This window comes from Apus apus, chromosome 4 (assembly GCF_020740795.1).
Source record: "Apus apus isolate bApuApu2 chromosome 4, bApuApu2.pri.cur, whole genome shotgun sequence".
Taxonomy (NCBI): domain Eukaryota; kingdom Metazoa; phylum Chordata; class Aves; order Apodiformes; family Apodidae; genus Apus; species Apus apus.
The window spans coordinates 55671638-55696566 of NC_067285.1; the positions used below are offsets into that span (position 1 = coordinate 55671638).

Here is a 24929-nt window from a genome sequence, read left to right on the forward strand (position 1 = left end):
CAATGAGGATTTTGTCAGTCTCCAGTGCCAAGCTGACAGCACTAGATCAGAGCTGGAGGATGGCAGTGAGGTTCTTGCTCTTTGTCCTTTGTCGTCCCTCCACAAGTTTGTTTGAAGGTAACGGCTACATAATAATTAAATGGAAGCATTCTTGTTCCACAAAAAAAAAAAATAAATCGAAGTCTTTTTCTAATAGGTGGTAAGAAACTTAAAAATTGTTTTTTATCCTTCCAGTGGACTTACTGATGACCTTGTTTAAATATTCTAAAGAAGTTTTAAATGGGATGACTTGGGGCATGGTGTGAGTCTGCAGTGTAATGATGTGTGGTGTCTTGGCTACTGCGTTGGTTTGCCTTGGTCTCCAGCTTTGCTGAAAATCATAAAAACAAATGGATAAAACAGTTATGGCTCCCCACTGTATCCAGGCTCTACTTTGAGATTTCTCACTGTGAATGCAGTGCAGTTCTAGCGGGCAATGGCAGTATGTTTAGTTTCTTCTTCTGTACCCATTACCCCAGCATTTGTGCACATAAGGAAGCTTACAGCATAGAATTTGGTGTTGCTGGTAGAGCTGGGGAACCAAAATCTGCAAGGCAATAAAGATGCTGTTATGCCAGGACAGTTGTATGCAAACCTTGGTGTGAGTTAGCATCTTTGGCAAGAACTATACCAGGTGATGGAGCACCTTGGGAATGAAAGGCAGCTGAGGATTAGTTGAAAGATGAGGCATTTTGGTTGTGCAGTTTTCGCAGACCAGTTTCTTTCTCTCTTTGGTGGCAGGAAGGCTGGTATAACGAGCACAGTGTCAGATTGTGAAATGTATTTCTTCTGTGGATGTACCTTCTACAGAGACTGTTTTTATGGATTAAAACTAATTTTTGGTTATTCTTTCCATCCCCGTCTCTCTAATGATTTCCAAAATAATAATGTAGCTCTTCTTCTGTGAGAAGTATTACTGTAGAAACATTATGAGTTTCTGAGTGCAGAGTTCCCCTAACATAGAAGCAAACGTACAACATGAACCTGGTCTGTTCTTGAGATGCAGGTGACTAGTTGTTGAGGATCAGTGAAAAATTCAGAGTTAAAATGCATCAGCCCAAAGCAGCCAATATTGGAAACAAGACACCGTGAAACATTTGAAGATATATTTTTTTTTTATGTCTTCTTCATGCCTATGTTGGCTTCCTTCAGAATATTTGGGTGCACTTTTTTTCCCTCTAGTACTCTCTTCCCCCTTTTTTCTTTACTGAATTAATACTTTCTTATTTTTTAAATACTGATTCAATTATATGTCCCCTTCTTAAAAGCAGTGCTCAATTATACAAGAAATAAACTCTAAAATACAAATTCACTAATCCTCTGTTCCCCTGCTGTAACAATACGTAAATAGCTTGTGTTAAATGTAGGTAACGGACGTCTAATCTCTTAGAATTATGATTGAGCTACTTATTATTACTCGTTTCAACTTGAGTTGAAACTATGCCCAAAAGGTAACGGTCTTAAAGTATGATTTCTTCCTTCTAATTTTTCTCCCTTATTTCTCACTCCAATTTTCAGGCGTGGAAGAGGAGATGGTTTGTGCTTCGCAGCGGTCGCTTAACGGGGGATCCAGATGTACTGGAATACTACAAAAATGACCATGCCAAGAAGCCTATCCGTATTATTGACTTAAATTTGTGTCAACAAGTGGATGCTGGATTAACGTTCAACAAAAAAGAGTTTGAAAACAGTTATATTTTTGATATCAACACTATAGACAGAGTTTTCTATTTGGTAGCAGACAGCGAGGAGGAGATGAATAAGTGGGTTCGATGTATCTGTGATATCTGTGGGTTTAACCCTACAGATGAAGGTAAGTTCTGTTGATATTTCTGAGAAAGTGTGATGCCTACATGCAAACAATGTTTCAAAGATTGGATTGCTATCTTTAGCTGGCATGTTTTAAAACTTACATGCATTGGCTACTAAGCTTCCTTCTTATTCTGAAAAAAAGTAAGGAGAACAGAGGGAGATACTAAGAATTTGTAGCAGATTAAGTGTGCCATAGAACTTGGATGATGCTTTTTGTTTTCCTTAATGTTAGGTCTTAGCGTATAGAAAAAATCTTTAAGTAAAATCAGGCAAAACACAAGATCATCATATGGTTATGCAAGCAGGAATGAGTACAAAATGTCAGGTTTCTAATATTACCATTTCTCAGTCTGCTTTGCAAGTTGAAAAAATAATAAAATATCCGCCCCCCACTGGTTGCAACAAAGCAAAAAATAACTTGTTCTCCACTGTCCAGCTCTAATCCTACCAAAATAGACGTTGTGTGAAAGTAGCTTGTAGGAAACAGTATGGTATGTTCCTGCAAATACCTGTGGCCATTGCTTGTCCTGAATCCATCCTTATTTATTTACTTATTATTCCTGCATTCCTTGTGGAGATTAGTGGGCTGCATGACTTGCTGTAGCTGTGTGCACAGTCCCAAGAAAAGATTAAATAGGAGCAGTAAGAGGGTTATAAATAAAGCATGCCTGACTCAAGGGGCTAGAATTAAATCCTTGTTTTTTGTAGGATTGTGGATTGAGAGGGGTGGAAAAAAACAGGGCCTGCATCTCTTCTACTCCAGCCAAACCTTCAAAAATTACTGGAAAATATTGTTACTTTCTGCAGAGGGGCCCTTTTCACTTCTCTTTGCTGCAGTTTTGAACTAAAACTTTAGCCACAAAATCTTTGTATACGAACTACCACTCTAAAAGCGAATTCAGTGAAGGGTATTTGTTTCGACAATTCCAGCATGTTTTTATGACATCCTGAACATAACCAAGAGCACCCACAGCATGTTTCTAAGAGTGATTGCCATGTGCTTCAGTACTCAGTCTGCCAGGCATCCGTTGCATACGGGAGAGAAGTAGGTAGAGTGCTGCTTCTCAGTGGATGATACACGAGTGCACCAGTGCCGCTGTGGGCAGGAGGTGCTCAGAAGTCACTGTTTCTGGGGACAAACTAGGAATCTGGGAAGTAAGGAGGAAATGTGTTTACCTGGCAGCTCTTGTGCATGTAAGAGTGCAAAGGAAAATCTGTCCGTTGAGTGGAAAATAGTGGTAGGGTCCCCTTGAAACCATAAGGCCTTTCCTTGCTGAGAGGTGGTGTAACACTAGTTCTTAATTTTCTGTTGATGTCACATCTTCTGTTGAACTGAAGATTAAACTTGCTATGAATGCAGCGAGAAATAACTATACCCTCACTGAGTGTTTGGACCAAAACCGGGTTGTATTTCTGTCATTTTTATCAGTAATTTTACCCCATTATATCCTCATTGTATGTTTTGTTTTAGGCATTTCACCTTTGTCTCAATTATCCCAACACCTTTGTTTTACATAAATGGAAGTTGACAGTACTGTCTGTTTTATGAGTTTAGTAATGTCTTGCAATGCATTGAGGAAGAATCAAAAAAGGAAAATGGGAAAATCAGTTGCTGAGTGTCTATTGATTGTCAAGTTCTTATTTTTATAAGATAGTTCTCCCTACTAATGGAAGAGTAAGTCATAAATGTACTTTATAAAATCTGTGTTAACTTCTCAAAAAAACCCTCCAGGTTAAAGAGTATGTGAAGTTGACAGCAGACAATAAAAAAGCACTATTATTTTAGCATGGAACTAACACAAAAGAGATTGTATAATCTTCCCTTTAGACTTTGGAATTTGCAGATAGTTTTCTTTGAAGCTGGACAGAATGTCTCTTGCCAGACTGGTTGTTGGTCTTGTTATGAGAGGACATGTTGGCATCCTTTGCTTGATCAAAGACTGGGAGCACCACTAGCCTGTTTCTCCTGCTGCTTTTCATTTGGAAGCCTAGTCCAATTGCCTCCTTGGATTTATGCAGAAAACAATTATGAGATGGTGGTGATTAGTGCTATTAGAAATTGTAACTGTGAAAAGACCAAAAAAATAAAGGTCACTTCAGACTAGCTTTGAGCTGCTCCTTCTCAACTTAGTGAAGACTCAAAAATTCCTATGGGGTGAATTAAATTTGTGTTTTATTCATTTCCTTAAAAACAGATATTCACAGTACTTTCTAACTATCTCATGTTTGTTCTGGCTTTCCAATTATAAATCAATTTATGCCTGTGAAATCTGTTCGTTCTGGACATCTGCAATGTTACACTGGAGTTTGGACTGAGTACATAAATTTATGTTCTTTAGTAATATTTACAAGCTGTTGAGTCTCTAGCTTTCTGATTGCATCACAGTATAGTGTAAACTGTAAAGATTACATAACAATTACATTATATGTCTATTTATAGAGACTGTTTTAAGGAAGGGTTTATAATTATTTAGGTCTTTTACAAGACAGAAGCATGAAAGAGATATTATTTATTAAATTAGCTAAAAAAATCCTTCTATATTTGTAAAGAAATTTCTGGATACTTCTAATGTTTTCTTCAGCCAATGCATCTTGTTTTCAAATGGAAGCTGTAAAATGTTTGCTTCTGTAGCATCTTGCTTTTTAAAATACATGTGCTAGGTTGATGGGAGCTACATATGAATATGGGTTTAACACTTACCACCGAGTTTCATACTGCACTTTTAACATTCATACTCTCTCTGTAAGGTCTTAATATAATAGGTAATTTAAAGGTTAAAATGTAACTATAAGCAAAAATGTGTTGCCAGTTTTGTCTACTTTTGAACACCAGTGAGAGACGTTCTGGGATGGAGTGACTAAATGGACATGGGAAATTACTATTCTCCTTGTTGTGGTGCTGTGGACACCTTAGCCAAAATGCTGTGGCCTCAGCTTCCAGAAGGGTGGTGGTAAATGTTTAAAGAATGGTAGAAATAGAGGAGATGGATTTTTAAGTGATCAATGAGGAGAAAAGTTGAAGGATTTGTTTTTCCCAGGAAGAAAATACTGAGGGAGGAGCTAACTTTCAAAGTTATAAAAAGCTGTGATAAGCAGGACATGCATCAGTTGTTATCTGAAGAGAGAAGAAATTTGTTTCTCTTTTAGTGAGCAATGTAAGGATTAAAAAAACCTTCTAAGGATATTTAAGCACAGGCAGTGCAAGTCTTTCCCTAGAATTCAGTAGACATCTGTGATTAATGTTTTATACATGATCCAGCTCTGTGTTTCTGTAATTTAGTGCATTGTGTGCTTGGCAGAGCAGGGAAAGGAGGAAATAATCTTCAGTACATGCAAACATGTTACTTACATGTATTAGTTTGAATAAAGATAGCAATAACAAAGTAAACCAGAAGAAATAAAGTAAAGCAGAAGGGAAAAAAAAAAGGGAGGAACAAGGTGTTGAAATCTACAATTACATTTACACAAATAATTGCATGGGCTAAACAAGGACTGTACTTGGTAAGAGCTACAGCTTGCTTCACACATGACACTTTCAAAGTTTGCAGTATTTTTGTTCAGGCAGTTGCACTCTGGTATATGCCTCTCATGCCTTCTTCATTTTGAGCAGAAAAATTATTTTCAAATAATCATTTTTAAAAATTATGTTCTGTTATTGCATGCACTGCAGGTTCATCACAGGTTGGGTGCAGTGTCAGTGGCTGGCAGGACAAACGTAACGGGGTCAGGCATCACTGCTGCTACGCTGTGTCAGAGAGCTTGAAGCAGATCAAGATGCCCCCATGCTGCCTGTAATGCAAACCTGGAACAGCAAACAGGTTTTGCCACTAAGTATGTACTATCTGCAGTAAGAGGCATCAACATAGGACAGAAGCATGGGAAGGAGTGAAAGCAAATAAGGTGGTTTTGACTGTTGTGGCAGATAGGTGGTCTTAGTGCTTCAGCTGTTGGACTCTTTGTACTCTGGATTTTTTGAGAACAAATTTTCAGGGGGTCTTTGATAAATAAATCGTGGACATCAGAGGTATTTAGGGTATATTAGGTCCTGCATGAAGGTCTCCATGTAAGAAATAAAGTGTGTTGTCCTTTGACAGCTTTAACAAGTGGGTGATAGAAGCTGGCACACTTGGCAAATGAAAGTCAGCACCTAAATAACTATGATGAATATTGGAGGCCTTGCTCACAAAAGGGCTCAGAAGTGAGGATAAATAGCATGAGCTTTTAAATTAAGGAAGGCTCTGGAGGACTAGAGAGAGGGGTAATAAGCTTTAAGTCTTTGCAACAAAGTTGTACCATAGAGATAAGGTACTTACAAAAAATTGCAACTCATTATCTCTTGGATATGATTAACTAGAAAGTCATCTCGAAGATGTCATGCCAAGAGGATAAGGGACAGGTGACCTGGAGTGCAGTAAAGAATAAAATGGAAGGTCTGAGTTAAGCAGTAGGAGAGACCCTCTGGATAAGAATTGTGGGTCTGTCTTAGAAGTGAAGGCAGTAGATTTAGAGGAAATAGTGGCACAAGGGCATCGCTTTCTGTGGAGACTTTTTTGGGTGGTTGCTTTGAGGAAGTAAAGGTGGGGGATAATGGCCACTGACATGTACAAATGTGGGGGTTTTGTTTGTTTGTTTTGTTTTTTTGAGGGTGGAATTGCTGAGAGGAGGGTGAAGATACACTATGAAGGAGGCTGTCAGAGTTGCAAGATTTTGTTGGGAAAAATTGTAGAGGAATAATAAGAGGAAACAGAAGTAAGGATCCTGAGATTTGGCATAGCAGGTTTGGTAGAGGTGGTAGCCAGTGGCTAAATAGCTGAGTCAAGGAAAGCAGAGCTGGGATAATCATCACCCATGATGAAAAAAGGTGAAAGAGAAGACAGCAGAGAAGACTAACATGTCTTTTACTTCAGATGATGTCGTGAAAGGATAGGTGGCTAAGTGAGATGATAGTGAATAGAGCACAATATCTGCAACAGTCAGTCTTCCCTTAGAAGTATGTTAGGAAAAATACATATATTAAAAAGATATCATTTATTATCAGAAGTGCAGTCAGAATCTTAATCTTGAGTGTTCGAGGTTATTATCTTAAGCTGCTAGCTGCATGTGGAAGGTCATTTTTCTCCTGATTGAGGAAAACTAAACTGCATCTAATATCCTAGGTAATTAGGTAATGAATTTCCCTAATTCCTGCTGGACACCTTTTTATGGCATTAACATAACCTAAAGAGTTGCTAGGAGATGATTGTGAAAGAGTAGGTTGGCAAAACGTTCTCAGCTGGAGAAACTCGCCACGTGGCTCAATCAGCCTGCTTTGCCGAGGGAAGCTCCGGGCCTAAAAAGGTCCAGAAAGAAAAAAAACCCAAACATTATAACGTGGTGGGCTGCACTGTTTCTCTTCACAAGCACCTGCAGGAATTAGTCTGTAACAGGACTCTTTGATTATTTTTCCTGCATGTGTAGCATCTGAAGATGGAGAAAACAGGCTACAGCTGTTTGGTTCCCCCCCCCCCCTTTTGAATAAATAGTTCTCAAAAGGAAATTACAGGTGGAAAAAAGGAAGAAATTCAGAGCGCAAATGCTTTTCGTATTTTCAAATTTTAAATTACGTATGAACTGCAGATAATAAGTACTAAGTTTTATATGTGAGCTCAGAAAGCTGGAATTTCAGCATGTGATAAGAACTTGGAACAGTCAGTCATGTTTCTGGTTTGGATGCAGGAGGCAGGGATGTCCTGAGCATAATACACTATGAGCAACTGGTCTATTCTTTGTTAGTTGTTCTTTAAATAGGGTATCATGTGTATCTTCAGAGAAAGACAGATACTTTTGAGATTATACTAAACTAAGAAAACAAGCTTTAAAAATGCTCAGGAAAACTTTCTTGAAGTAATTTAAAGGATTTTCTCTGGGTGTAGCAGAAAGATTCAGGATTGAGAGGATTGAGGCTCACTTCATAGATGTCATATTAACTGTAAGCTGATAACACATGCTGAAAACCAAACCCAGACTGATGTGTCCATGCACCTTTGGGGCTGGATCTGGCTCACATCTATCCAGTTAAGTGTGCAAACAGGGCAAGTGCTTGTTTGTCTGTGCCCAAACATGTGATTGTGCTCTGTGCGTGCACGTGCACACATGTGGCCCTTTGATTCCAGGATCTTTCACTTGAGACCATGTAGAAGCTGACACTAGAGAAAACTCCAGCAGTGTGTTTCAGGATGTATCTCATTACATTAAGCAGCACAGATTTAATCTGTGCTTATCAGACTTAATTAAAAAAAAAAGCAAGAAAAAGTCCTTTTAAGGATTAAAGTGATTTTTTTTTTTTTTTATGGCTTCCAGTGTTGTATTTGTAAATTTTTATTTGTTATTGCTCTAGTATTTTGTTGGTTGTTTTAGTGATAGCATCTGCATCATAGTAAATAGTTTTAATGAAAGATCTCAGAAGAATAGTAGAATCCTGCAACGGCATATCTGTTGTTGATTCACTGTCACACTGGGAAAATTCCATTTCTATTTTAGTCTTTCTACATATGATCTACAAATAATGCATTTTCTTTGATTACAATTTTGACATTTAAAGAAAATATTGCTGTAATGAGGCTTCTGTGTCTTGTTCACTATGAGAACATTTCAAGTATTTACATAATTAGAATATTAAGAGACTGTATATCATAATGTAGAAAACAATTTACTTTTTTCTTTCATTAAAAAAAATAAAACACAAAACCAACCCTAAATGCAAGCTCCCACACTCAAAAGTTCTAGATTGTTCATAAAGCACAGATATAGGAACACATGGAATAAAGAAGCTTTACATAGTTAAGAAGGAAGAGAGGGGAGCTTTTTCTTGTTTTATGTTCAGAAAATGTTCTTTTTCACTCATTAATGATAATTGTATTAGGGAAATACAAAAATCGTTAAGAGGAAAAAATTATAAATTCTGGTGAATATAATGGCTTTAACTGCTCTCAACAAACCTATGGAAAAAAGATAAAAAGCCTGCCCTGTTTTGAGAAAGCTGCTTGTTCTAGCTGTACTGAGTGCAGGAATTATAAAAACAAAATGGGATTCTTGTTATGGTCATTTGCATGTCAAATATTCTGGATGTTTTGTTTTTCCAGCTCCCAGTTATTTCAAAGCAGTCCGAATGTCTGAGCTCTGGGAACAAACCAAATGACTTACACTGCTCTTTGGTGTGCAGATGACCCATTCCCTAAAAATCTGCTAGTCCAAAGTGGAGCAAGTTGATGATAGTACTCTTTGAAATAATAACTGGCTGCTAGGAGAAACTCTTCCCTTCATATCAGCTTCTGAAATATGTGGCTAAAGAAAATATTTGAGTGGGTACAGATAGGCAACCAGCATTCATTTGCTCAGTGTTGAAAGTTGTTAACATTGGGTTTTTTCATAGTCAAATTTGAAATAGTTTCAATGAGCAGAGGATGCAAGAAGTAGCCCAGCAGTGAAGTGCCTCAGACTAAATTCAGTTGCTCTTTAAATCCGACATTAGCTTACACTATCTACCACATGCAAAATGCCTGTGTGAGGATGAATTTTATATCAGAATGTTGGTATTTCAATAGTTTAGTGCTCTATCCACTGGAAAAAAAAAAAAAAAAAATCCCATCCAAACAACACAAAAACCCCCACATGAGATCTCTAGGAGGACTTGGAGATTTTTTCAAGTGGCATCTGTGTCAAAATAAATGAGGCAGCCCATCAGAAGGAAAGTGGCCGTAATAATCCATTAACAGTAATGAGCTCCAAGTCCATGCTCAGGGAAGAGATCAAGATGAACCTTCTGGACAGTTGTACAGTGTCACCTTTAATACACTGTAATAATCAAAAGGCAAATGGTTAGGACAGGAATAGAATGAATTATTGTTAGGTGTTTTTAAATAAAGTGTGTGTCAGACTTCTTTTGTGTATTTTATGCAATAGTTAGCCTCCCTTCTCAGGAAGATATTAGTAGAGCTAAGAAAGGTGAGGGTGAAGAGAAACCAGTTCTGCAATGACAGGGCTTCTGTAACAAGGAAAAATTAAGCAACAACAACTCAGTAAAGCTGTGACGAAAGTTGTGTAAATTTGGGAATGGGGATTATGAATAGGAGGCAGTTGTTCGTTGTTTCTCTGAGGATGGGAGCTGAAGAATATCAAGGGGAACATCCAGGCAGCAGGTTTAAAAAAAAAAAAAAAATAAGGAAAGGTTTTTTTCATGCCACACATACCAAGGTGTGGAGTTCACTGCTACAGGATGGTAGTAGAGGTCAAAAATATAAATGTACTCAAAAGGGGTAGGACAAATTTAAAAAAAAATGTGTACACAAAAGGGTAGGGCAAATACAGAGATAAACTTGTCAGAACCTGGTCATCGTAGACTGGATGCAGCCTCTGCGCTGAGGTACCCTGAAGCTGCAGAGCCCTAGAAGCTGGAGCAGTGTGGCAGGGCTTGCCTTACTGCTTGTGCTTGGCCTGTCTGCAACAGGCCACTGTTGGAGATGGCCTCATGGGTTTCAGAGACTACAGATCTGACTCAGTATATTTAGCCTAGTAGTCTTCACCACCTTGTCTCCTCTCACCAGTTACAAGTTATAGCGAGCCTTTAACTTCTTTCTCTCTTACACACACTTTTTTTCTTACTCCTCCAAGAAGGTAACTCTTTCTTTCTCCAAACTTGATGGATACTTTGGTTCTCTTTCAAGCTTTTTGATGTTATTTTTCCCTTGAAAGTTACTCTTGAGCCTTGTTACTCTTCCTGGGAATGCTAGTGCATGGTTTGTTTAAATGCATCAGCCTCACGTAGGCATGCTGTATACCTGTTGAGCTCTCCTGACTACCTGTGGTCTAATTGACACACCCATCTCCCCTGGAAGTTGCAGGGACATCCTGTTTGATTTCTTTTTTTTCCCCTTGTGTGAACTTGGCACCAAGCAGATCTAATGATGTGAAGGTCGTATTTAGTCAGAGACAAGGAACAGGGGTGGGGATTGTGGTACACTGAAGGCCTTGAGGATCTTGTCTGTAAATGTGGCCAAAGAATGATAATATATCTTGCAGAAAACCTTTCTTCTCTGCTCTTACTCATGCATAAATTTACTTGCATTCCTCAGTTCTGGGGGACACAGGACAAAGAACTACTTGTCCTTTCTCCTACCGCCTCTTTTCCAGCAGCAAGAAAGACATGCCTGCTAGGTCCATTCGGGCACCTCTTTTGTTTCTGCTGTTGAACCCCAACATTAGGAGAATATCAGTAGGTACCTCAAATAGGCTCCTTCAAGCTCTTCAAGTTCCTAAATAATAGAAAATTGTTCATATTTTCGTATTTTAGCATGTAGTAAATAGACTGTTTTATTTTTGTGTATGTGACCACTGGGTGCAATCTAGTTTTGCCTTTGTTCTGCAAACTAGTTTGATGGATACTTAAGGCACAACCTTTTATAAAAACATCTTTTTAGATTATCCTGCTTTTTCAGGTAGGTTGAGTTGAGGAATTTTCATACACCTTTTCCACCCACATGGGTGAGACTTAATTTCTGAGCCTATATAGTAAGTTCCATGGGAGTTCCAGCAAGTATTGCAGTTCCTATTTCTACGTCTAAGTCACTTGTACCTAGTGTACACAGAACTGGAAGCAGGAATGCTATGTTCTGGTCTGCTCATCTGATTCCTCCCAGGATAGTGCTGGGAATCAAAAGCTGGATGAAGTTACTTTGTAGTGCATAGCTGGTTTATAAGCCTGACAGAAGCGGTCTGCATTGGATAATAATAGGTTCATTTAAACAATGCTAATAATCAGCATCCATTCTTGGGATGTGAAATTGGAATGTACAATGAATTGCAAGTAGAAGGGAGCCTTGATAATTGATGAATAATTTGCTTAATTATGTTTTTCTTAGTCAATGCATCATTAAAGCAATGAAAAAGTTAAATGATTGCTTAATGTTTGACAGTGTCAATATTTTCCAGTCTCCCAAATAATTTAATAGTCAGGATACATGTATTTGCAAAGGAAAAAAATAAGTTACTCTAGAATATACATGAATCGGGAGTGGATAAGTATTATAGGTTATTTAAAGGTTATTAAAAAAAAAAAAGCCACACCACCTCCTCTCCCCTCAAAAAAAACCAAAAAAAACCAACCCAACCAAAACCAGACAACAACAAACCACAACTACTTCATTTATTGCACAAAAATAAAAAGTTGGGGTATGTAATGAAGTGCCTTAGTAGAACATGGTTCCTATTGTACCTCTGCATGATTTTTATAGTTGGAAGGGATCTGCCATTGCAAAAGTAGAGTTTTTTCTGTAGGTTTTCAGAGAGGCCAGTTTTTGACAGGTGACTAATCTCAAATGTTGAAGTGACCATGGTCAAAAAGGAATTAATAAATGCAAGTGCTGACTCAGGTTGCCATACTCAAGTAATAAACCATGGGTTTTTGTCTGCTCAATGATTAAATCAACAGATTTGTGTTCTTACGTTCTTAGCTGTCTTACTGCAGCTGTCAGCATCTTTATGCTTCCTGTGACCAGAAAACAGGTTGAATAAGTAATTAAATAAGGCACAATCTTTGTTTCCAAGGCCTATTGAAGAAATTGATTAGTTTGCAAAAAAACAGATTATGAAGATTTATATATAAATGTAAACACCGAAGAAAATCCAGATGTTCTTATGTCCACTGGTTTTGGAATTTTTAACATAAACTTCTGAGTTATCCTCTGTTAATAATTTTTGGTAGTATTTTAAGACTATTTCTTGATTGTAAAAGGAATGCTTTGCTTCTATGTTTGCAGATGCTGTGAAGCCACCAGTCAGTTCTTTACAACCATCTACTGAGTTACCCTTGCCCATGAACACTCCACTGCCTTCCATGCAAGCAGAATCTTCCCTACCTCCTCCTTATCAGCTTATTAACATCCCCCCACTGGAGTCTTTCCCTGGTCAAGAAGATCCTCAAGACTACCTACTGCTAATAAACTGTCAAAGTAAAAAACCTGAACCTACGAGGTAAGTGTCGTTTTTTCTTAATAACATTTGTATTATATGCTGAGAACACTTGTACTAAAAGCACTTTTTTATTGTCAAGTCATTGACAGAATCTGTGGGGGAAGCTGCCTGGAACTTCTGTATCTTTTCTTTCCATGCTTGACCTTTTTGCACCAATAGCAAGTGTTTGATCAGTGCTAGACCCATACTGCATTCTTAAAAAATATGGACAGCAATTGCCAGTATGAAGTATCAGATAAATGCAGTGATCCAAGTATTTCACTGTAGCTTGAGGATACTTCTCCGTGTCATACATCCCCTTTCTTTAGTTGCCATCTGGTGTGCTAGTCTAGGACTAGAAAAAGCTGGAGAAATTTAGTCTTTCTCTGTTCTGGTATTTGATGCCCCAGTTGTGCCAGTTAAAGCTTTCATGGGAGGGATTCACTAAACTGTGCTGATATTTATTATTACCTGCCAGGTTGCCACATCACTGAATACAGCAATCCATGAATGGTATTTGTTGACTGTTAATAACATGGCTGAGACTCTTAAGCAAGTGCAAAAGATTATTATGTTATGATAACTAAGAATGCAGGAGACTTAAACCACTCAGTTTCTGTATCCTGAATTTTAATCATTTCCAAATAATGGATATTTTAAAAACAAGCTCAAATAAGCCTTATTCCTCACTGAAAAAGGAGTACCCACATGGTCAGTTTTCCAGACAAGTGTGCAATAGGAAATTTTAAGTAAAGAATTGAGAACTTCTACTGAATTAAGTGTATATTGATTTATCCAACTGCTACTAATAACTGAAATATTTGTACAGCACCTGCTGCATAGGAGGTTATGATATTTATAGTAGCTACCTGGGAACTATCACTATGGTTTTTCAGGCTGGATCATGGTGGCCATCCCTGGAGCAGGCTGTACAGAGACTTGAAATCTCTGTCCTCTGAGATATAAAAAAACCACCACCAAACAAACAAAAAAAACTCCTCCAACAAACAAGCAAATACAAAAAACACCAACAAAAAAGACACAAACAAAAACCAAACAAGCAAAAACCACAAAAAAACCCAAAACAATGACAAACAAACAAACAAAAACCAACCAAACGAAAAAAACCAAAAAGAACAACAAAAAAAACCAACCACAAACAAACTTGACTGGACAAGCTCCTAAGGAGCCGCACCTGACTTTGAAGTTGGCTTTGCTTAGAGGTACTGGAAGAGCTGGACTAGATAATCTCCAGAAGTCCCTTCCAACCTTGAATATTCTGTGGGAGAACCTTATAAATCTCTCTGGTGAGCTTCTTTTCTGCAGTAGTTGAAAACAAAATTTGCTGGGTTATTTCCAGGAAAATAAACAAAACGTCTTTTTGTGATTGCAGAGTAGTACATGGAAGGCTGAGGAAAGCTTGCTTTGAAAGTGTTTTCATGAGTATTTCACATACTCCCTTAGGGCCATACCTTTTAGTGGCAGTGCCTTCATCAACACCTTGATGCTCTGCCAGTTTTACCTGTGCCATGTGCTCTCCGCTCCCTTGGCATTTTTATCTTGCTCTGTTGTGCCTGAGGAGTTTCCTGCTCCATTTACTAAGGGTAGAAAAGTATCCACCCTTTACAATCTTTGTTTTAAAATGGAGTAATGAACCTACAGTTCCCCCAGAGTATGGAATGTGCAGGTTATGGACAGCAAAGCCCCCTGCAAGAGAAGGGGAAACCCATTGTCTGCTTTCCCAGTGTTAAAGGTTTCAGTGTTTAGTGATGTTTAGAAGCTGATGATGCCAGAGGTATATCGCTGTTCCTGCCAAAAGTTACCAAAAAGTGTGGTATTATTTCCAGCATGGCTTGGCAGAAAAATAGTCACTTTTGGTTTCAGCACCCTAGCTCATCAGAAATGTGACTGTGTGCCTATTGGCCTCTGTGAGGGTTGGGCACAGAGTGGGTTTCTGACACCACCACATGAAGTGGTTTGTTTGGGTTTTTTTTAAGAAATTATCCGGGTGGGGATGTTTAATTAACCTTCTGACCTGACTAATGTAGTTATGAAGTAGAGGGAGTAAAGTCTGAGGAGTCTATAAAAAGGGGACACAAATTCAGCAAAGTATAGAGTCCATGAGTAGCCTGCAAAATTTCTTGAGGAAGACACTGGTGACATAGGAGAGAAGGTGTTTGGGGATTGGGGAAGGCAGAAGGGCCAATGGAGACAAAATGCCAAAGGAACTGAGAAAGAACTGAACAGTCTTTGGAAGTGTAGAGACTGTTTAAATAAATTGTGTTTTTTATAGGACTATTTGAAGACAGTGAAACATTGACATTGTGATTACTTAGAATTATATAGGCTTAGTGTATTATTTGTAGCTAAGCTCTCTAAAGAGCTGTGTCCTTTTATTCAGAAGGCTGTAATAATGAAAATTCACAATAATAGTTATGCTGGAGTTTCAGTTCCACCTTGAAAGGGCTACTTATGTTTCATGTTTAGTGTAGTAGGTATTCCACTGGATTTGAGCTGGAGAGAGAGGATATAGACATGTCCAGTGGAATTCCAGTTCTGTGTGTCTGTGTAGCATGTTACTACGATGATCAGTTAGAGGGCACTCTGTGCACTACCCTGATCCTTACAGGTGAAGAAAAAAAACATAAAATGGCTGCATAAATTTATCTGCATATTTCATAAAACCTTTTTTCCTTAGTGTGAACTGCAAAGCTTAATTGAAAGCTTAATTGATGTAATTAAATAGGCAGTTATTGTTACTTGAATGGATTATATAATTCTGTGACATTTTCCCTTTAGACTTCTTAGATAATCTGGGAACCACTGAATTTTATTTCAAGGCTTTGGGGTTTTTATCCATGTGAGACAGGTAACTGTGAAACAGAGGAAGTATCTGAGCTGTCTCTTTGAAATTAAAGAACTGTAATATTTCAGAACTAGCAAATAATTTTGAAATGCTTCACTCTGGTGTCATGCAATGCACCAGGTACTGTTGTGAGAACATCTTGGATGCAGCACTTGGAGCTGTGGTAATCATGCTGAATTTTGTCTAAAATAGTTTTATACTGTGATCACTGTTGACTTGAGAAAGAGCATTGTTCCCCTACAGCATTTAGTGAGATGTTAAGGTTTGTATTTGGATACTAAATAAGAAAATGCAGCCAAAGCCTGTTTCCAAAACTCCTATTGTTCTAACTCATTTAAGAGGTATATTGAAATACTAAATTATCTCTTCCTCATTTTTCCTATGTTTATGAAGCAGCCAAGGGTCACCCTTTCTCTCGGAAGAAGGGCAGGAATACCTGCTTTTAGAAGATTTTGAAAGTAAAAAGATTCCACTGCAGTGAGTGAACAGTAGCCATTCTTGGAAAGTGTGTGAGAAATTAATCACAGAGCCATTAACTTGCCTGGAAATACTGTTTGTTTGAGATGAGTCTTGCATGGTGTTCTATGAATTTTTAACAGAAAAACTGCCTAACTTTGGCTTCCATTTGCTGGAAATAGGGCTATGTATTGTAGATTTTCAAAATTGTATGTAGTGTTCTCCATCAGGATCAGTGGTTAACAGTGATTTTTGACAACTAGTTAAACTTCATTTTGGCATAAATGCTTTCTTGACCCATGTTTCAGACTCTTTTCCAACTTTTGGTCTGCAAAATCAGATAGGTTACAATCCATTAATATTTTGAAAACTATTTCAAAATACTAAGCAGTTGATTCCAAAAGATTACTTTTAAAAACATGAAATAAATAAGAAATGCCCTCTTATATTGAAAAATGGAGGTTGTTGCCATCAGCTAAGGAAATGACAGGCCTGGTTGCCTCATGTCATGGTTTTTGAAAGTCTTCTGTTTTCACAAGTGCTTGTGGTCAAGACAGAAGAAGCAGCAGCATTCACTTAGACCCAGAAAAACTTCTGAATTTAAAAATTATAGCATTTGTTGCTCACATATGATACATGTGCTATTGTTGCATTTTAAGCTTTGGTTAGATACTCTTGCATGTTTTCATAAGATATAGTGTTTATATTTTATTTCTCTTGTTTTAGAATTTTTTTCATTTTAAAATATGTCATAGTGAACTAGAACTAACAATTGTGGTTCTACAGTTGATTGTCAGTGTCCAACTTCTCTAAACTGCCCACTTTATTTTTATAGCATATAAAAACCAGATAACAATCCTTGCCATACTTGCTTGTGTAAAACATGTGACTTTTACTGGGACTTTGATCTGAGTGAATAGCACAGGACTAGAAGAATATGTCTAGAAAGTGAGGAGCTCTTGAATTAGTTTTTTTATTAGAGATCAAGGGCTGCAGCAGGGGCTCAGCTCAGAGTGTTAAGAGTCACACAGTATGTTCACAATTCATTATGTACTCTTTAACCTCATGTAGTTCCTTCAGTCCTATGTACTCCATTTTTTGCAAGTGTGTTACACTTCCAGTGGTTCATTAGTGAATTTTTGGAGCTCTGAGGCAAGTGAACTGTTAGCAAAAAGAGATAGGCTTTTGATGCTCAGCATCTGAAGGAATATAGGAAGTTTCACTTCCTTGTTTGTGTTAAGGAGAAATACTTAATGAGAATTTTATCATCATCTTTGCGGGGTCTGTTAAACTAAATGCAGATTAATATTTAGAGTCACCTAGAAACTAATCCAAATTTGTGAGACAGAACTTAAATCTAGGTTTAAAACAGTAACTAGAGTAAAATCAGTGTACTTTTCCTATTAACCCCCCCCCTAAAAGCAAGCTAATAGAAAAAGGTGACACATTTAAAGCCAGAGAAGACCTCTCATAAGCTGCTCAGACTGATGGAAGATTGTATGTCTGCTGTTGAACAGAACAATAAACAGTTGGTTAGGTGAGTGATATTTTTCTTGACTGCAGGTGCCAGTCTAAGCTAGTCACGTTGGTTCCCTCGATAGCTGGCAGAGAGGCACTTTGGGAGTGATTCATGGGGTTTAGATGGGTATCTAAGACAAACGGATTATGTTTCACACAGTCTCCATTTCTTCAGGGACTGCAGAGGAAACCTAAATGGATAGCTAAACTGGGTTACTTTCTTCTCAGGTTACCAGAACCCTGGGAGATAAATCCAGCTGTCCCTTAAGAAAGAAAGTTCTGTGCGGTCTTACCAATAAATTGAAACTTGAGTAATAATTTTAGGTTGTGATGACTTTGAAGCAGAGCACCTCTTAAAATAAAGGGCATTCATGCTGTTGATTTTTAAGTATTTTATTCCTTAGAAGTTTTGTAAACAGTATGATGCAATTGCTTAGTAGAGCTTAGTAAGAGTAGTATATCAACTGCTCATTGATACACACACATGCTAAAGTATGTACATACATATGTATAAATTAACACAATGGTGTGGTACTGGGGTAATGAAAATAGGAAATATAATGGTATGATTGATCAAAAAGTGTATGGACCGCATTAACTCCACCTGTGTTAGTATTTTGCCACTGTCTTAATGTTCATCTAAGAAAGGAGTCCGACTGATAACAGAATTTCTCTGCCTGGAGCAAGGTAACTGGGGAGGTTAAAAAAAAAAGAAAAGATGTTGCAATGTGTTTGAATTGCAACTTTATTTTCCATGTAAGTTTACTGGAACTGGTTTGTGCCAGTATTAATGACTGCAATTCTCATAAAAGATGGAATTTCCAAGAAACAGAAGGTAAACTACTGTGAAGTTCTGTCTAACACCACTTCCTTAGTTTGCATTTAAGACAGAAGCACTTTGTTGCGCATATGTCCTATGTTTGTTTGGTGCCCTCCCCCCCTGACAAAGATGCTGTCTTCCTCCTCTTTCTGCTCTTATCTGTTCTTCTTCTCTCTCCTTTATTTATTTTGAACCAGTTGTATATGATCAAAAGATAACTTCAGGCATGCACTTAAGGGTGCTACAAGCAGTTGTAGTTTTTCTTCTAACGCCTTTTTCATACTGATTAGAACTATTGAGTGTGTTATTTTTACCTTTAATGGTGCTCCTAGTTTGCAGCATGAGTTAAAAAAAAAATAAAATTAAAAAATCACCCTGTTCCCAGACAAACTCTGCTCCAGATTGGCTTCTTGGAAATCAACTACTTTATGAAACACCAATTTGTTTAGCTGCTGCTAAACACTTTTGTTTTCTGTTTCACATGCATGGATTTGTATGTATGTAGTTATTTAGGATCCTTCTACTGTTTGTTTAATAATTGAGTTCCTGCACTTCATTTTAACAACAAAAAAAATTGGAAGAGACTGATAGACTTTTTAGTTGTTTACATTTTAAATATTATGTTTATTATTTTTAATGTTTGTTTTTCTTTGTGTGTTCATCAACATTTTTATCTTACAATCTTATGTGTAGATCTCATGCTGACTCGGCAAAATCCAGCTCTTCTGAAACAGACTGCAATGATAACGTGCCCTCCCACAAAAATCCTGCTCCGACAGCGAGCAAGCACGCTGTGAACGGCTTTTTTCAGCAGCAAGGTGCCTATGACTCCCCACCTTCTCGCAGTGGACTGACACTGGCAGACTGCAGCCTTTATAACCTGCCTAGGAGTTACTCACAGGATGTTTTACCGAAGGCAGTGTCTCCATCTGGGACTGATGCAGAAGGAGAGCAACATGTTTTCAATACCCCATCAGCAACATCTTCATTAGACACACAGATAAGACACATCTCCATTAGCTATGACATTCCCCCCACACCTGGAGGTACTTACCAGATTCCACGAACTTTTCCAGAGGGAACGTTGTCTCAGACTTCAAAACTGGAGACTATTCCAGATATTCCTCCACCTCGGCCACCAAAACCTCACCACGCTGCAGATCGATCTCCTGTGGAAACATGTAGCTTTAGTCGCACTGCTTCAGACACTGACAGTAGTTACTGCATCCCTACAGCAGGAATGCCACCCTCTCGCAGTAATACCATTTCAACTGTAGATTTGAATATCTTTCGCAAAGGTCAGTATTCCACATTTTATCTGGCTCTTCCAGAATTTTCATGTTAATTGATGTAACTTCGTGATGAATGATGTGATATGAATGATATGAATGGGCTGAATGATGAGGGCATTTCTAGCCTTTAAAAACAAGTGCGTAGCCCTTCACAAAGCTCAGTGCTTGAAATGCTTAAAATATGTAGAAAGGAGAAAAAGAGATTAAAGGAAACCATCAAAACAGCAAGGCACAGATCTTCAGTAGGAGATGTATATTGCACTGTGGTATTCGGTCTCAGCTAAAAATATTTGAAGACATAAACATATTTATACTGTTACTCATCTTTAGAAGAGAGCAGCAGTGAAGAACTAATCATCTCACATAGCTGAGTTCCATATTGCCGATAACAGTCTTACAGAGCGACCCAGGTAAGGTTAGTGAACAGTGGTCCAAACCCGCAGAAGCTGAGAGCGTTTCTTGAAGGTCAGTGGGACTTAGTGTATACCCAGGGCTTTGAGATCAACCCTGACCTGGTGACCGTTGCCACCGACCTTAATTCCTCTCCTAGTGGTAGATATGCATACTGCAGTTTTAAAGTAAAAATGAAGTTGTTCCTTATAGTCACCTATATCTTGGTATTCCAGATGAGCTAGTGTGTATTTCTTACTGTTCTTCCTTTAGCAGGTGAGTATATATTTGGGTTGTAGGAAATCTGGTGGAGCTACTTTTACTTAAGGAACTTGGTTTTTTCTAGGGTGTTTTGTTTTTTTTTCTTCCTGTTCTTATTCTCTCAGATTTAAACTCAAGAAATGCAGCAAGAGGTAGAGATTGGGGGAAGCTGATATTTATTGTTACAGAGAGCAGTTGTCCTAGTCTTAACCACTCTTGGGGTGAGAGTTGCATATTTTTTCAGGCTCCTGAGGCAGGTGGGCCTTACAGTGTTTTTTTTAAAGTGAAATTTTAAACTGGTTAGAGTTGATGCTAGTGTTAGAGGGGAATCTAAAGGACAACTCTTTGAGTTGTGCTAGGTATGGGGTGGGAGGCTGAAATGAGGTAGGGGACAGGGACAGATCTTTTAGCAGAGGCAATATACAGACTGGATGTGATACAGGCACTCAGTATTATTCTGTTTGTCCTTAATTTTGTAGGCTAAGTGTAACATTACTGGTGGTTGTTAGAGTTTTAAAATGACCCTTGTTTGCTTTGCTTCTCTCCTATTCCTAAGTTTATGAGTACTCCTACACTAAAAAAAAAGTCTCAGAAAAAGTAGCCTTTCTGAAAATAACTTACTGCTTAATAGCAGAGGCATTTATTTTTCCCAAGATGGGAATCTCCAAAAAACATGTGATCTTTTTTCAAGGGAAGGCAGGGATAAAACCTAGAATTTACCCACAGTTTCTGTCTTTGCACCAGGAGGAGGGGCATGCCTGTTGCAGGATGAGGCAGCCTGTCACCTGCATGGGTGAGCAGGGCCTGGGACTTGAGAAGCAGATGTCTTCCAGACACCTCTGTCCATCAGAGAAGCAACCATAATGCTGAGGACCTTCTTAATGTGGATTGCCAAAAGCTACGACTCTGATACTGGAGAGCACTTTGGTTCTGTAGCAGTTGTTTCAAACTGAAAGCCCCTGGAGATAGCACTGGGGAGCTGAGAGCAGGGATTCACTGTTCCTGCAACAGATTGAATCCCATTGAATCAGCACTGTCCAAGGGAATGGTGCTCACTCAGGAAACCTTTCTCCAGACCCAGAATTACATATGTTGTTTGTTTACTTTAGAATAGGTTTTTTGTGAGGTCCCGGTATTTCAAAACCTACTCTCACACTAAATGCTTACGCCTGCCTATTTGAAAGGAAGACTTTGCTGTTTCTTTAGAAGGAAAAATTGTTTTTTCTTGCTAGGGAAAAATGCCACTCTAAGAGGATCAAGTTGTCACTGATCAGTACTAAGTTTGTTTGTGAACACAGTGCTCTCTAGTATATAGATAAAATCTGTGGGCCACAGCTTCAGGAGGTCTGTTTCTATGCTCTCAGAAGCAGACAGTAAATAACAACAGCCTTGGGATGCCTGGTGCCAAGTAACAGGAACAGGGATGATAAATAGCCGATTTCTCTTCTTGTTTCTTTAGAAATTAGTTCTCAAGACTGTTATGATATTCCACGAACGTTTCCGAGTGACAGATCTAATTCATTGGAGGGCTTCCATAACCACTTTGTAAGTATGACTTGATCTGATGGGAGGCAACAGCGGCAGTGTTTGAATGCTGTTTGTTCCCGTGTAAAAAAGCAAGCTGTGTGGTGTTTGTGATTTTTTTCAGTTTCAGTAGAATATATAAATCTGAGTAGATTAGGATAAAAAAATCTCAAATGATTCATAGCTGATTGCATAACTTATTTTGTTAAAGGAAATATATGTTAATTCTAGAAAACCAGAAGCATGTTGACAGTGGGAAGTGTTTCAAGTGAAGAACTAGATGAAAACTATGTCCCAATGAATCCCAACTCTCCTCCACGACAGCATTCCAGCAGCTTTACTGAACCCATCCAGGAAACAAACTATGTACCAATGACACCAGGCACATTTGATTTTCCGTTATTTGGAAAGCAAGTCCCTCCTCCTGCTCACATGGGTTTCAGGTCCAGTCCAAAGACCCCTCCCAGACGGTCAGTACCTGTTGCAGAATGTGAGCCACCGCCAGTGGATCGGAACCTCAAACCAGACAGAAAAGGTGAGGAAGATGTCCAGTAGAATTTTATTTTTATTGTCTAAAAAAGTAACATAGCTCTCCCAACTAGATTGGTGGAAAATGACCTTATTTTTAGCAATTTTAACAAAATAACTTCTATCCTTTGGATAACCATAACGTAAGGGAATTGTAGGATTATTTTTAACCATATTGAAACATTACAGTAACCATAAAATACAAGCATAGGTTCATTTTTATTACTGTCATTACTATTGAAAAAATTCGACAAAGTTGCTAACACTCAGAAGTGTGAGTTTTAGTCCTTACACATAGAAGACACCTAGCTGAATTATGATGGAGGGGGAGCATATAAGGCATTGGATAGAACACAAATCTGTAGCATTAAGAGGGCTTGGTACAGGATCAGTGAGTGCTTGCATTGTATAAAGTAAACATAAATAACTTAGTTAACTATTTTAGGTAATTGCCATTGATGTAAACATTGTTAAAAGGAATTAATGGTTACAACAAGAAAGAGTTGTATATTGTGCTGCTTTTTAGTACTACTCAAAGTATGCAATGGTCTTACAAATTCTTAAATGGAATACTTCTTAGGAATGTGTTCAAATGAAGGAAAAAATAGAGTGAAGAAATAATGTTTACTACTAAGTAGGTGAAGTTAAGTCCTCATTTCAGTCTGTAAAAGCAAGGAAAAAATCACTTGATGTAGGAGCTGCTTAATACTTCTGTTATTGACCCCATGGGGCAGTCACAGGAAGATGTTTAACATTTGGGTTGTGAGGTTGCCGTATGTATTCCTTGGGATCCAAATGGGAGGAGGGAACTGCTAATTCAAGCCAGCTCTTAAGTTAAATTTGCTTTAAAACAGGAGCTGGATGCCATGCTTATGTTGAAATTTGTATAAATGGTAGTAGGTGGAAATTTCCTTGCCTTCATGGAGTGTGGTAAATTAAACAAAGTCATAAAGCAAAAGGAAAATTAGCTTTATATGGAAATATTTTCAACTGCTGTGTATACGGAAGATAACTGTTATGAATCTGAGGAAGCTGCAGCAACGTTAATGATAAAATTGGAAAACCCCCAAATTTTCGACCCTTCAAAGCTGTCTTAAAAAATTTATCTCTTGAATCTGGTGCATACTGGGTTTACTTTCCCTTAAAATAAGGATTATTTGAGTGACCGGTGTTCTTAAGAAACTAAGAAGATTCTGTTGTGATGCGTCTGTAAGAGATACTTGTACAGAGAATCACTAATAAATAGCTTAGACTTTCCAATTAATCTGTAGTGGTTTATTAGCCAGTTTATCAGAAATGCAAGTAAATGCTTCAGGAACTTATTTCCCTATTATGCAGTTTTACAATGAAGATACTTAACTTTCTTGTAGAACTGTTAACTGAAGAACATTTGTTCAAATGTCTGCACTATTTTGTATTCAAGTAACTCTTCTTTTTAAAATTACGGGCTTGAAATGTCAGTATTTATACTGAAAATGGCTGAGTTAATTTTGGAGAAAACTCAACGGCAAATATTCAGAGGATTCAAAATACTCACTAATTAAACCTTTAATATTTTTTCCACTAAGTGAAAACAGTTTGTAATTAAGTGAATTAGCTAATATCGTTATGATAAGATTATCTCAGTGTGAAATGCAAAGTACCATGTCTCATTTGGATTGTCTATCTTCAAAAAACAAGGAATGGCCTTTTTCAAGACCTCAGCTCTCTGCTTGTGTCTAATTGTTTTCCGCGTTACCAGGCAGTAGTTTTGTTTAGTTCTTAAGAAATACTGGATCGTAACAGATTGATGAAAGCTGATACTGGAAAATATCCTCAGAATAAACAGGGAACTGCCTTAAAATATTTTCCCTGACTGGCCAGTTTGTGTATTAACTGATAAAATGTTGAGCCTTCAAAAGCAGTACATTTCTATGTTGAAAAGCTTCTTTTGCTGTTGGCAGCCCAAAGCAGTCACACAGATGTGTGCTGGGGCAGCATCACTGCTCTTGCATCTCTTTTCTTGCAACTGAATTAGTGTTCTGCATTATAAAAGTGGTGTATAAGACACCTGCTTTGCTCCTGTCCTCAAATGCCTTGCAGATAGAAAGACCTAGTTAATGTTAGGGAAAAGATTTTTAGATGTACTAGCATACCTTGAATGAGTGCAGGGTGACTGGTTGTATTTTTTTGCCTGTAGACTGGCAGAAGCTGTTACAGCTGTAAAATATGATTATTCAGTATGATTTAGAAGGTAAAGTATTTTCAAAGTAAAACTATCCCTAAAAGTAAGTATTATATAGTCAATGTTTAAGGGCTGAATAAACTTATTGAAGATCTTGAGCTACAACAAAAGGCAGTAATTCTGATTTATGACTGTGGGTTTTATCTTAGTAACACACACACACTGGCTCACTCAAATTTGATCGTGTGGTACTATGAGCCTTTCGTTCCTGTG

The 24929-nt window shown here is 38.0% G+C and overlaps 1 protein-coding gene across 8 annotated transcripts in view; it reads left to right on the top strand.

The window, feature by feature from the left end:
• The window catches only part of GAB1 (GRB2 associated binding protein 1), a 94719-nt gene that overhangs the window by 53540 nt on the left and 16250 nt on the right, over positions 1 to 24929 (top strand). For 3 of the 8 annotated variants that reach the window (XM_051617226.1, XM_051617228.1, XM_051617230.1), the window contains exons 2-7: positions 1558 to 1852; positions 12645 to 12858; positions 16097 to 16180; positions 19191 to 19795; positions 21900 to 21985; positions 22196 to 22499. In XM_051617226.1, the coding sequence (XP_051473186.1) occupies positions 1558 to 1852; positions 12645 to 12858; positions 16097 to 16180; positions 19191 to 19795; positions 21900 to 21985; positions 22196 to 22499 (1588 nt within the window). The remainder of the gene's footprint in view (positions 1 to 1557; positions 1853 to 12644; positions 12859 to 16096; positions 16181 to 19190; positions 19796 to 21899; positions 21986 to 22195; positions 22500 to 24929) is intronic. The other 5 variants (XM_051617227.1, XM_051617231.1, XM_051617229.1 and 2 more) reach the window with 3 other exon arrangements.